Source organism: Gossypium hirsutum, chromosome A12 (genome assembly GCF_007990345.1).
Source record: "Gossypium hirsutum isolate 1008001.06 chromosome A12, Gossypium_hirsutum_v2.1, whole genome shotgun sequence".
Classification (NCBI taxonomy): Eukaryota; Viridiplantae; Streptophyta; class Magnoliopsida; order Malvales; family Malvaceae; genus Gossypium; species Gossypium hirsutum.
Window position 1 is genome coordinate 50,836,231 of NC_053435.1, and position 14,406 is coordinate 50,850,636.

Here is a 14,406-nt window from a genome sequence, read left to right on the forward strand (position 1 = left end):
CATCATTATTTGAATTCGTATCATTTAGATAGTAGACGAATTTTAACTATAATTCCAAACAAATATTAACATTATATAACATTTTCTAAAACATTTTTCACCAGCAATAATCATAACTGATTCTAATAATTTTAAGTTTCAAAAAAAATATAATACTACTTATTAACAATAGTTGTTATAAGGTTAAACTCAATTTTTTTTATGAAGTATTACAAGTAATCACAAAATAAAATCAAATTATTACAATATAAAGGGATCAAAATGTTAAATTTGAGATTAGTGTTTTTTTCTATAAAGTGTTACAACATGAAGTAGAATCAAACAGTTATAGTATAAATAGACTAAAAATTGGTACAATCCAAACTAAAGTCAACAAATTACACTAACAAAACTAAAACTCACACATGACAACTGCACATGATGAAACTCATAAACTCATGCATATGATTCACATGGTAAGTCTTAAACCCGGGGCTTTCACCTTTGTCAATGATGCCAAGGCTTCAATGGTTAAACTCAAAATTAATGTTAATTATTTACTATTTTACCTTTGAATTATATTAAAATTTTTTAATCATTTTAATACTTCAAATTTAATTTCGATCCATCAATTTAGACTTTCGAGAGAATAATGTTTAAAAAAATGGTAGTCCTTATAGAACCTAAATGCGTTATGTGGCTTTTTTGCTTATGTCAATAATGTGGCATCCACATGAATTAAAAACTTTAACAAATATTTTTTAAATTTAAAAATATGTAAAAGAAACTACAAAAATAAAAAATAAGTAAACTTTTAAAAATAAATTATAAATGATAAAAAAGAAGTTACGTTGCTCGACTTAGCCATGTTGTTTGAGCTTTTTTCTTTTCTTTGTTTTGTTTTTCATTTCTCTTTTCGTATTTTATCCCAAAATTTTCTAAATGTTTAATTAAATTTTTAAATTTTTGTTTTTTTATATATTTTTTGATATTTTTAAAATATAAACCGGTGAATATAATTAAACTTTAAGTAATAAAATAAGTTAAAAATATAAATATAGCTTATGAAATTGTTAAAATATATATTGAAATTCAAATTTTAAATGCATTAGAAGGAAATCGGTTTCCCATAAAACTTGACCTAAAAATAAAATAAGTAGCAAAGACAATGAAAGAGAGTTTGACATATCTTACCAGAAAAAACAGACCAAAGGGTAAGTTGAAAGGGCTCTTTCACCGGCCAGGCCACCTAAAGCCAACAATCCCCCAAAAAGCAATTGCTTAGGCTTCGGCTTTGGCCTTGGCCTTGGTCCCTCGAAAAAAGTTTATTCACCCGCATGCATAAAAATCCCCTTAGTCTGCCTCTCTTTCATTCATCTTCCTAGTTCCTCCCCGTTCAAGGCAGCTCAGCTGGGTCCCTCTTTTATAACCCCATCTCCATGTCCTCTCTCAAACTTCATACTTCATACCTGTTATTCTCTCTTTGAAGCCACCAGACTTTTTCTTTTGGTGGGGTTGGGGGTGGGCCTCAAAGGGAAAAGATTAAGAATATGGCTCCAGATAACAAGCAGTTCTCAGCTTTCTCAACCACCCATTTCTCTATAATGGGGACTGATGAGACCAGATTACCCTTCCATTCATATTTCCCTTTGTAATCCACTTGGATACAACCAACATTAAAGCTTCAAGACTGCAATCTTATGTAAACTCTTTCTCTTTCTTTGTCTATCTCAGTACACACCAGTTACGATAACATTGCTTCATAGACTAGAAAAACAAAATAGGCAGACAGGATGGAGCCAGGCAATTGTAAAAGTTATGGTTTTCAGTGCTTAGTTTTAGATTATTCTCATCATCATATTTATATACTTCTTTTGGTTAAATGATCTATGTTAAGCAGTCCTATAGTTTCTAAGAAAAAGGAAAAGCAACAAACAACTTACACGAAGAAGAACCCATCTCCTTATCTTTGTATTCCTGCAAGAGAATCTGGCTTTTAATTCTCATGCTATTCATACGAGGATGATGATGGATGATTCATGGTATTGATGTTGCATTTTTCTTCCTTTCTTTTCAATAGATTCTATTTATTTTCATACATATAATATATGAAAGACCCTTTTCTATATCTTGCTCTCTAGTTTTTTTTAAAGCTATTTTCTGTTTACATTCCCCTTCTTTTTTAAGTAGCTTTTCATATGTTGATGACAAGATATAAGATATTCCTATATATAATTCTGCCAACTGCATTCTTCAATATATTCAGGGCTAAGATTTTTCTATGTTCCTCACAAAATTAATTCGGTAGCTCTTTAGTGTCAAAGCCTGGGGCTTCTTAGTTTATTACACTTCCACTTCCACTTCCACTTCCACTGATTTTTTTTTCCCTTCTTTTTATTTAAAAAATTATTAGAGTTTTGCTAGCTTGTTCTTCTTGTGTTAAATGGAGAAGCTCGATCGAGTTTGAATAATATTTGAAGTTAAATTAGAGTTCAAAGTTAATAATAAAAGATTTTTTTGATATTTATATTTAGGATTCCTAATTATTATTTTTAGTAATATCGTCTGTAACAAGGAAGGATAGATTAAAAGAGTAGTAAAGGTACGTTTGGTTTACTGTAATAGAATAGGACTATAATTGAATAGAGCTGTAATGGAATAAAGCTGTAATGGAATAGAACTGTAATCAGTAATTCAACTGTTTGGTTGAATGGAATGGAATAGAGTGGTAATAGAATTCTTGTGTTTGGTTGAATGGAATAGATGTTCTAATAGTATAAGGAAAAAGGCATAAATGACCAAAGTATCCTTAACAGAATTTTTGTAGGTAGATGATTATTGTTATTAAATTTTAATAATATTATTGTTAAATATATTTTAATAAAAATAAAAATAAATAATTTAATCATATTTTAACATAATTATTATTAAATACAATTTTATAAAATAATATATAATTTAATAACATTCTTAATATAATTATTAATAATATTTAATAATAATTTTAATATAAAATTATTATTAAAAATATCTCAATGCATCATATATTTACTTTAATCTAGCCTCTCACCTATTCTCTTAAGTCACAATCGCCAATATAAAAATGTGTTTAACATACAATATGATAATCCTCTAATAACATTTTATTTTAATAGTCAGTTTTAATAGAAAACATATTTTTTTATATTTTATTTTATCCTTTATAATAACATGATAACAAAAATTAATTATAAGGTATACCTTTTAATAAATTAATTATTTATAGCAATCTTTTGGTGAAATAAAAATCTTCAAATTTTACATAAAAATTACTAAATTTTAGTAACATTAGTTCTTTTCTTTTCATATGCAAAATAAAAAATCAACTTTCTCAGATAAAATAGCATCATCCAAGGCTGATTGATAAAAATTGTCCTTTACAGTCTCAGCTCTTAGATCAACAATGGTTTTAAATCCTCTGTCAATCAACCACTTCAGACCTTCCTCTGTCACTTGACCACCCCTCCAAAATTCTATTTCACAATAAGCCTCAACTTCTGGAATATCCCCAGGAACTGGACCAATCCATTGTAATTGTGATACATCATGAGACTGGGCAGTCTTCTAATCCAAATAAAGCAGTGTCAGATGATGCAAGAAAAGAGAATCCAATTTCTTCTCTATGGAAAATAGACATTAAACAAAGCTAACAAAAATAGTCTACAATTAGAAGGGGGGAAGAGCAACAATGTAACTCAAATGTATTGATACAAATTATTGGAATCAAAAGACAGAAACAAGGCACCAACAAGAGTTGGATGCAATGGTAAGGTACATTGCACTCCCAAGGACCTTGGAGAGGACATTGTTAGGAGGGGCAGCCATAAACCCCAAACATAGACTGTTAAATGGACATCAAGGATAAACAAAAAAGATAGAGACAAGGCATTAAAAAAGCTTAGAGAAGGATAATATTGACCAATTGTTGTTGTTGTTTCATTGTGCTCCGCAGATATGCATAAAGAATGTGGTTAATTCACTGGAGGACAAGGACTGGATGTCACAACAGAATATCAAGAATCATTGTATTTAATCCAGCATGAGTTCAGTAAAATGCTTGAGAGAACCAAGAGACCTTTCTTCCTTTTTTAAAGCTACTTCCAACTCCTTTGTTCATACCAAATAGACCTTAATGGCATATTCAGGAACAAATTTACCAGTGCGTATTTTAACAGAAACAATGACAAGGATCATAATCGGCTAATTCAGTGAAAGTAAAAAATCACACCATGTTAGCAGCAATAGGAATGACTAGGCTTTTCTTACTTAGGTAAAGAAATGAAAAATTAATACCTGTGCGATTGATGCAGAACCAAGAGGATTTACAACAAAATTTTAAAAAATTTCACCGATGCTTCGACCAAACTCCTCTAAAACAAGTTGAAAAGCATCAAATGTCTTAACATATATAGAAAACAACATGAAACAAATAAGCACATTTCTATTAAATTATGACACCCTCCCCTTATAGAGTTCTTTAATGAAGTAATTCAATAACTCATACCATACAAAATAACCAGTTCTATCATTTGGATAAGGATAAATGCGGTGTCACACTCTGCATAAATATGGCTTATATTCATTTCATTAATAACGACGGAATCATAATTGCAGAATTAGTGGATTCAATTGAAGATTGACAATGTATGCCAAACAAAATGCCAAATGCAGAATGCCTTCAGCAGAGAAAGTCTGGGTTGCTTCTACCATAATTAGTATATTATCTTATAGTATGTTGTATTTAAAAAAGGAAGATAAACCATAGCAGTGCATAGATCCATGTTATACTGAATCTAAGCATAAAAGTCAATTTTCTAGGTACTGAAAATCCAGTAACTTGTCCATTCTACTAAGTTCTTCATCTCTGCTCAATTCAACAAATATAATATGGCTTCATACAATTTACCTGGATATAACTAGCTCCAAATAAAGCACCATTTCCCATTTGAAACTGAGACCTATTAGTCTTTACCCTGTATAAGGAAAATAAAGATGTCACAAGACAAAAACCAAGTTTGTATCCATGGCTGCAAACACCAATAATACAAACATACCAGTTCTATCATCTGGATTTATACCAAAATCTACAATTTCTAACCCTATCCCCAGACTGCAGTCTTTGCAACTAAAAAATTTCCATTTTTCTTCAAAATTCAAGAAAATTATGGAAAAATAATTACTGAACTAGAAGGGGAAAAATGGAACCAATAATACAAACAATGATAACTGAACTACAATTTCTCAATATTCTTCAAGGTAATTCTTATAACAATGATAATTGAAAAAAAATCGAAAGGAAAGAGGAAAAACGGAACCAATAATACAAATAATAGTGGAAATTATAAAATAAGAAGGGGAAGAAAAAAGGGAAACTTACAGAGGTTCTCACAAAGGAAAGGAGGCAGCTTTGTGGAGGCAGGGAACGAGTCGAAGATGAATCTACGGTTCTCAATGATAGAATCGAGGGGGCACCACTTTTACAATAATGACGGAATTGACGGATGGGTGAAGAAATACATGGTAAAATTGTCTGGGGGAAAAATTTTGCTATTACATCCGTCGTTGAATGAGCTATTCTTAACCCCCTCTGCCCAATGACGATTCAGTAAATCTAATGAATAAGAGAGGAATAGCCATTCGCCGAATGAAAAAAAAACGGTGAACCAAACTTTGTCTTAACTGTTCATTTAAGAATAAGGAGGGAAGACTATTCCATTCCCTCCAACCAAACGTGGCATAAGTGTTGAATTTTTTTTATTTTTCTTTTTCGTTTCATCTATCCTTTTCTAATTAATCTCAAATTTTCGTTGACATTAAGAATAGTTTTTCAACCTGAAAGTTACCCTAAAATTTAGTAGCTAAATCTTTAATATATATTTGTCTCGCATTTATGTGCACTATGCATTAAGTTCAGTTTAATTTAAAGCATTCTTATAAAATGTATGCACATTTCCTTAATATAAACATAATTTTGGCATATATAATTCAATCTAATAATTTTATTTAATACATGTGATGATGTCTCGTTTTTCCCCCAAAATAAAAACTTTTAAATTCAAAAATTTGAGCTGTCGTTGGTTGCTGCATGGTTCTGAAGACGTGTTTAATTTATGTCTACTTTAAAACTGGCTAATTCAAAACTTGGTTTGCGGTGTAAGTAGAGATAAACTAGAGACAACAGGTAGCATGTGAAAAGTTAAATGTCAAGTACTTCACAAATAATTTCGTTCCCAAAACACAACTAAACCGATATAATTCCTTGATCATAAATATGTTCATTTTAAACTAAAGATTATGCTAGTTTGAATAAAAAAAGTAGGATCATACATGAGGATCCTAGTTTTCACATAACTCTCGAATGCTTACTTTTCGTAACGTCATTAGTAAATTTACTACAAATTCCAAGGAGTGGCCATTCATAAAGTCTTCAAAGCTTTGCTTTTTATGGAACATTTTATACACCTCCGCCATTGAGAAATGTATCAACAACGTAAACAGTATAGACCCTTTGCTGACTTGACTTGAGAAAGTGCTTTCCTCGGCCACCCGTTCTGGATAAGGTTGCATTAACATCCACTTTCCACCATCTGCGATATAAAAATCTTAAATTCATGAGAGATTTAGATAAGCATAACAACCTTGTACTAATTGAATGCATAACAGAATAAGCTCCACAGTATGCTTCCTTCATGTATCAGATGATGATAACTTCCTTTGTAATGATCTGTCACATCACACTAGTCGAAAATAGGGCCTCTCCTATAAATATCTTTTTGCAATCAGTCTGTCCTCTTATTCCTATTTCGACTCTCTACCTCTTTAGGGGAATCGATCTCCACAAAAATACAACCTACTATTCCCTACCTCGTTCTTACTCTCCTCTCTTGTTGTACCTTGTATCAATAGTTAGGTTGAGGGAGCGTGCACCTAACAATGTCTCGGATTCAGAATAATGCTACCCACAACCCCCTAACCCAACCAGCAACACCAATCCCACCAACTCCTCTACTTCAGTGGTAGACAACAACCTTTCCAACACAAAACTTCCTACAAATCAAACTCATCCTCCTAGTACTCAAACAACAACTCGCCTAGAAGTTAACCCTATTTAAGCTCTCTCTCAGTTCATAGTTATTGAATTTTGTGCCCTATGTGTAGTATTTTTGTTTGTAAACATATAACTTTCTCGAATAAACTGGTTAATTATTAATTGGTTACATTAATATGTATTGTATAATTGTCATCATATGGTTTTTGCATGCAAAGCAAAATAGAAGCAAATATTGATCACTGATTGTCTAATGTTTAACAAATGCTAAGTGGTATTACATGGTTGGGTCATAATACAAAAAGATAACTTATATTAGTAGATGAATCTAAACATATCCTTAGTCTAATAAAAATGAGCAAACTGATTGAAAGACTAATTTGTCGTCTACCAAGTCCAATTAGGAAGATGCTTTGTCTTGGGCATCGGAGTAGATGACTCCCAAAAGATAGAGAAATAGTTGTGATTGATTGGATTGACAGATTGGATTGGACCCATGAATACTATACAAGGCCATAGTGATGGAGAAATAAGGAAGGTGAGAGCAGTGGATATAAAGTGGTAAGATTATTCGAAATTGGGGGAGTACCGAGGACAATATAATATGCCAAACTAGTATCGTGCTTAACTTGTTTTGTCAAGCTTGTTCTTTGAAATCTGAACCAACTTAAGTCGCAGAATGTTACAAGCTGAAAAGTCTTATGTGACTTAGGTAGTACTTTATATGGATGACTTTGTGCCATGTTTTGATGTTTTTACCACTTATATTCATTTGAACATAATTGTATATATGTATATCTGTTTTGATGGAAACCTACAATTAGTATTCTTTTATTTGTTTACTTTGTAATTTATTGAACTAACCTATTTAGTTTTAGAAATTATGAGTTAATTGTGTATCATACTAGAGTTATATGTTTATTTGCATTATCTTTTTAAAATGTTTCTGTCCAATTTCTTGTATTAAGCTAGCTCAAGTACATTTTCTCTTCTTACATGTTTATTTTTTGTGTTTAGTTTGTTTTGTTTTCTATTTCTAATTTTGTTTTTGTTTAGTTTGCTTGAGGGAAAGCAAATACTTAAGTGTGGGGTATTTGACTTGACGTCAAATGTAGTAGTTATTTTAGGTGATTTCTACACTTAACGAGCTTGTTTTCTTGGCATTTTATAATTAGTTATTGCATTTTCAGTATTAGTAGGTTAAGAATTCAATATTAATAAAATAATCATTTTTTATGCACTTTCTACTGTTTCAATGACTTGTAAGGTCAAATTGGGCATCGGGAGTGACTAATGGGCTATTTAAGTGTGTAGGATGTCAATTTGGGTCCAAGAATATAAGGAAAGATGATCAGGCCACGAGACAAAGGAGCCTGATAGAACAACAAAGCGACCAAGGCCAGGAAAGCACTCGATGTCGTGACGAGAAGTTTTCTCTCGTCATGACAACGCAATAAAGATGGGAAGGATTTCAAAGTGGTGACGTCATGACAAAGAGTCTTCCTATGTCATGACGATGCGACGATGGTAGGCCAAAATGGAGTTGAATTCTTAGATGACACTCTTGGGATATTTTTATATTTAGACCCTAGTATTTATTAGAATATTACATTAATTGGTATCAAATGTATCTAGGATTGAGTGGTCACCAAGTATCCCATTACCTATATAAGTAACCTTAGGGTCACCGAGATTTATGTGCAACCTTAGATAAATAGTTTTTCCTATTCAATTTTCTTTGAATTTTATTTTCATGTTCACTTAGTTGGAACTTTTCTATTCTGATGTGAAGACAATTGCGAGCAAAGATTGCTCTGGAATCGCACTTCAATATATATATTCATGAGTTGTAACAACCCAATTTCGGTGAAATCAAATAAGTGGTTTCGGGACCACAAATTCAAGTCGAAAATAAAATTTATTTTAATTTTATTATATGGTTTGTATTATGTTAGAAATGTCGTGTGAAAATTCGGATAAATTTTTTTTATCGATTATGTGCTTAATTATGGGAAGGACCAAATCGCATAAAATGCAAAAGTTGGATTCTAGTAGCTAGAAGGACTAAATATCTATGGAATTCAAAACTTGAGGTCCTTATATGGTAATTAGACCATTAATGAAAAGTTAGTAGATATTTTTGGATGATTCATCCATTGAAAATTAGAAAAAGGCTAAGGACTAAATTGGAAATCAAAATAATTAAAAGATGATAAATTATTAAATAGAAATAAAAATCATTTTATATCATCTTCTTCCCCAAGTATTCCATGGAAACCCTAGGAAAGAGAAAGAAAACTTTCTTGGCCAAATTTGGTAAGTTTTCTTATCCTGTTTTTAGTAATTTTGATATTTTTGAAACCGAGATAACTTAATCTATCTATTTGGGGGATCAATTTGAGAAGTTATCAAAGTATGGAAATTAGGTCATGGATGAATATGCTAAAAAATTGAAATTTATGGTAGAAAATAATAAAATAATAGGTTGTTGATAGATAAACAACTTTTAGAAAGTAATTTTTGATGAAAACATAATTTAGGGACTAAAATGTAAATTTGTGAAAATTGAAGAAAAATTATGAATTTTTTAGAATATATGTACTGTAAAATTTATGGTGAAATTTTGGTTAGGCTTGGAATAGAGATTAAATTGCATAAATTTCATTTTTTAAGCCTAGGGATGAAATGAGAATTTTTGGAAAAGTTAGGGGTAAAATGGTAATTTTGTCTAGGATGTAAATTGAGTCCACTTGAATATGAAATGTGATAAATTGATGTAAAATTTACTCGTATAGATCCGGATAGAACAAATTTGGAGCTAGAACAAGGAAAGGGGAAACTGTCAAATTAGTAGGTTTTACGTATACGAATATTGCCAAGGTAAGTTCGTGTAACTAAATTATGTATATTTATATGCTTGAATTAAATGTTGTGTTTGTGAATTGTATAAATATCATATATATATATGACACTGAAAATATATCTGACAAAGCCTGATCAATAATAATGCCCGATAAATGATAAATGATAAAAATGTTACTTATATGCTTGAAATGAACGTAGAATGTGCTTACCTGAATTATATGAATGTTATAGATGTATGATGTAACAGCCCTAACTAGTATCCGACACCGAAATAGTGTAACAAGTGTAACAAGGCATACCAGAAAATATATCACATTCTCATACACTTATGCATTCAATAATATACACCGTTCACAAACATTCATATTGTCCCTTAAAAGGTTCTATAAGACCTTAAATCATGCTTAAAAGTGGTTCGGGACGAAACTGATTACATATAAAAAATTTTGAATATTTAGAAAAATTTCATGAAATCACAGTTCACACACTTGTGTGAACAGGCCGTGTGCCTCACACGGCTACCAGATACGCTCGTATCACAGGCCATGTGAAAACAGGGCATACATACTGACTTGTACCACACGGCAGAGGACACGCCTATGTGCTAGGCCGTGTGAAATCTAAGGGGTTTACTGACTTGGGTCACACGGCCGACCACATGCCCATGTGCAAACTCGTGTGCCACATATGGCTAGTAGACATGCCCGTGTGTCTAGGCCGTGTCAAAACTGTAGGGTTTACTGACTTTAAATTGAAGGGTACCCCAGGGGACACACGACCGTGTAACATGACCGTGTGTCACGGCTGAGACACCCGCCCGTGTGGACAAAAATAGGCTATTTGCAAAGCCAATTTGCCACCCTATTCACAAGCACACATAGTAACCAATATAACACCATTTTAATACATCTTTAAGCAACCAAAAACCTATAAATTCATGCACATATCATGCTATCTATTCACAACCATTTCTGCTATTGAATTTCCACAACCAAAACATACCATTTCACTACACCCAAATCATCAAACATACATAACTTTTAATTGCATTTATCCATCAACTCATCACCTATTTTATACTTCAAAATTTACCATATAGTCATACACATCAACATTTACAAGCAAATCACATGGCCAAAATCATAACTCAAAACATCTCAAATTGAAACTAGTCTATACATGCCATATACCAATATATACAAAGCTTCCAAAAATACCAATGAGATGATCGATAGTGCGATGATGTTTCCCGACGATCCCAGAGTCTAAGCTAGCTTCGATGATCTAAAAAAAACAAAGAATGAACACACAAAGTAAGCTTTAAAAGCTTAGTAAGCCATATACAAATAAAGCTATCATATAAATCACCACATTTACATCACTAAGCCAAGTACAAGTAACATACATATATATACACAAATATTTTTCTTTGAATACGTATTCATCCTCTCATGTAAATCATCACTTACTTCACTTTTCAATACTCATATAAACTTTGTACATACTTGAGTCATTTAGCTCATTAATACATTCTTTCTCAACTTATCTTTGCCTGTTGAACCGTCCGGAATTGTTAAGGATACTCAAAAATTACATAAACTCATACAATTCCATATCCCAAATATGGTCTTACATGTTAATACATATCGATGCCACTGTCCCAGACAGGGTCTTACACAAAATCAATTAATGATGCCAATGTCCCAAACATGTCTTACACGTAATCTCAATACAATGCCAATGTCTCAGACATGGTCTTACATGTAATCACATCTATATAACCTAATGTCATGACATCTGTATCCTATACTATTCCTAAGGTTCGTACTGGACTTTCGGATGTCGAAATTCTATCGATTCTTGCTCGTAAGTGCTCGTTCAATATTTATAACAATTCAATGGCAAGTAAACACATATAATTCAATTTAAATACATTTATTTGCATATGAACTTACCTTGTAGTCGGAATAGATAAATTGGATCGATTACTCAATAACTTTCGATTTTCCCCGATCTAAATTTGATTTCTTTCGTTCTTGATCTATATACATTCAAAATTAACTCTTTTATTCCTCAATTCATTCAATTCCATCCACAAACACATATTTAGACATTTTTACACCTTAGCCCTAAACTTTCACATTTATTATAATTTAGTCCTTATTTCATAACAACACAAAAATACTCAAAATTTCCTTATATACATGCTTGGCCGAATATTCCCTTAGTTCATATAAGTCCATATCTTTCACTTATTTAACATTTTTATCCTTAAATTTAAAACTTTCACAATTTAATCCTTAATAAAAATTTTTGTCAAAAATCACTTAATTAAACATAATAATGTATCATCAAAGATTTGTTTTTCATCATCAAACCACAAAAAATCTCAAGCTATCAACAATGACAAATCACAAAATCTACAAAAAATTCAAAAATTCAAGCATGGGCTAGCTAGTATTCGAAGCAACGATCTCAAAAACGTAAAAATCATAAAAAACGGAACAAAAATGAACCTTCAAATTGAGAATTAACATGGCCGAACCTTAAAGCTTCCTATATGTTTTATTTTCTTTTGATTTTCGGCTAGGAAGGTTAAAAGATGATAGGAAATTTGATTTTGTTTTATTAATGTTAACTTAATAACTATTTACAAAACTAACCCTAAATAAAAGCCACCATATTCCATCTTATTAAACTCATTTGTAACACCCCATACCCATACTCGAGACTAGGACAAAGCATGAGGCATTATCGGATACATACTCAAACATTTCAAAAAAATAGGGGTTATAAAATTTCATTCTAATTTAAAACCAATCAAACAACATCATAGTGTCCCTATTATGGACCTACAAGGTCCAAAACATACATTAAAATCGATCCGGGACTAAACTGAGAACTATTAAAAATTTTAGTAAAATTCCTAGGGTTATGCCTCACACGTCCGTGTGAAGGCAAAGTACACGCCCATGAGCTTAGGGACACCCTTATGTCCCTCACCTGTGTTGAATTATTTAAATTTATTTTTCATTTCGAGCCTCCAGGGGTTTTTACATGGCCAAACACACGCCTGTGTCCCTGGCCCGTGTCCCTCACACGCCTAGACATGCTCGTGTCATTGTCCGTGTCCAAAACCCCAGACATTCTATTTATGACATCATCATTCATTTTGAGGCACATGGCCAAGGCACACGCCCGTGTGCTTAGGCCGTGTCCACCACATGGTTGAGACACACGGCCGTGTCTCTGCCCGTGTGTTTACAGTTAGAGGTATCAAATTGTTATGAAATTTTAAATGGAAGGTCCTTAAATGATAATTAAACCATTTTATAACTTTTGGACAAAAAGGACCTTGATTGGGTAAAATTTGAAAGAACAGTAAAAAGGGCATTTTGGTCATTAGGGCTAAGATGAATTAAAAGACAAATTTTAAACTCCAAATGTGTCCCTTTCTTCTTGCTACTGCAGAATGTACCAAGAGTAGCCATGGTTAGGATTTTTCCAAGCTTCCAAGCTTAATAGTAAGTGATTCCGAGCTCCGTTTTTAATGTTCTATGTATTTTTGAAATCCCGATAACATGATCTGCTCATTTCTACCATTATTTTGAGCTAGGATTTATGTTTAAAAATTTACCCATAAATGATATGCATGTATTTTGATGTTTAATGGTAGAATATGAAGCTTGAAGTTGTGCTAAACAACTTTTGCTAAGCAATTTTACGTGAAAACGAGTAAAACGGTATAATCGATAAAGATACCTAATGTTAATAAGTACATGTTAGAGTGAGAATTTGATGTTTTCATAGAAGGGAAAAATGATCAAAATGTCATAAAACATAAGAAAATAGGAAGAAGTTTAATTTTCGAACCTTGGGGCAAAAGTGCAAATATGTAAAAGTTTAGGGGTCAAAATGCAAATTTGTAAAAATATGATTTTTAGACCCATATGAATAGTGTGACTAATTAGTAGGCTAAATGTGATATTATAGATCAAGAAAATCAAGATTTGGGCTTAAATCGGGAAAATACAAGGTTATAGACTAGAATGGTAAATTGCCATTTCTGGATCCGAGGTAAGTTTGTACGTAAATAATTTATCGATTCTTTTTATTTTATTATATTTTGTTATCATGTAAAATGTGGCCGCCTATAGAATGATTATTTGTTGTAAATTGCAAATTGAAAAAGGACTATGAATAAATTGTAACATGTTGGAAAGTGAGGAAATTCCCGGTTGAGCCTTTGGAATAGAAACGATACGAATGATCTATTGTGAGGTCACGTGTGTAGTACTAAGTGCAGGGAACTACGTGTATCGGATAATTGGTCGCATGTGTAGTACTAAGTGCAGGCTACTATGCGTACCTGATAACTTCGACCACGTGTGTAGTACTAAGTGCAGGCTAATACGTGTTTCAGATGGTTAGGTCACGTGTGTAGTACTAAGTGCAGGCTACCACGTGTACCGGAT

General features: G+C 32.0%; 1 protein-coding gene across 4 annotated transcripts; it reads right to left on the reverse strand.

Moving 5' to 3' along the window:
• Window positions 1–3,249: 3,249 nt before the first annotated feature.
• Window positions 3,250–5,806, reverse strand: LOC107925312 (NAD kinase 2, chloroplastic). Of its 4 annotated transcripts, none has more exons than XR_005906680.1 (3): window positions 5,396–5,742; window positions 4,312–4,991; window positions 3,250–3,579 (listed from the first exon to the last, which is right to left on the reverse strand). XR_005906680.1 is itself a non-coding variant. In XM_016855977.2 (3 exons), exons 2-3 carry the CDS (start codon window positions 4,961–4,963, stop codon window positions 3,322–3,324), a joined length of 300 nt encoding a protein of 99 aa, XP_016711466.2. In that variant the 5' UTR covers window positions 4,964–4,991; window positions 5,396–5,782; the 3' UTR covers window positions 3,250–3,321. The 4 variants fall into 4 exon arrangements, 1 of the variants encoding a protein (XP_016711466.2); XR_005906681.1 differs by having other exon boundaries at window positions 3,250–3,582; XM_016855977.2 differs by having other exon boundaries at window positions 3,250–3,582; window positions 4,925–4,991; window positions 5,396–5,782.
• Between the last annotated feature and the right edge of the window lie 8,600 nt (window positions 5,807–14,406).

What these genes read in the sequence shown, in the direction of transcription:
- LOC107925312 (XM_016855977.2), bottom strand. Translation starts at nt 4,963, where the DNA reads ATGGGAAATGGTGCTTTATTTGGAGCTAGTTATATCCAG. An exon ending in TTGGAGCTAGTTATATCCAG is followed by an intron (nt 3,583 to 4,924) that starts GTAAATTGTATG and finishes TATTTGGATTAG; the next exon opens with AAGACTGCCCAGTCTCATGA.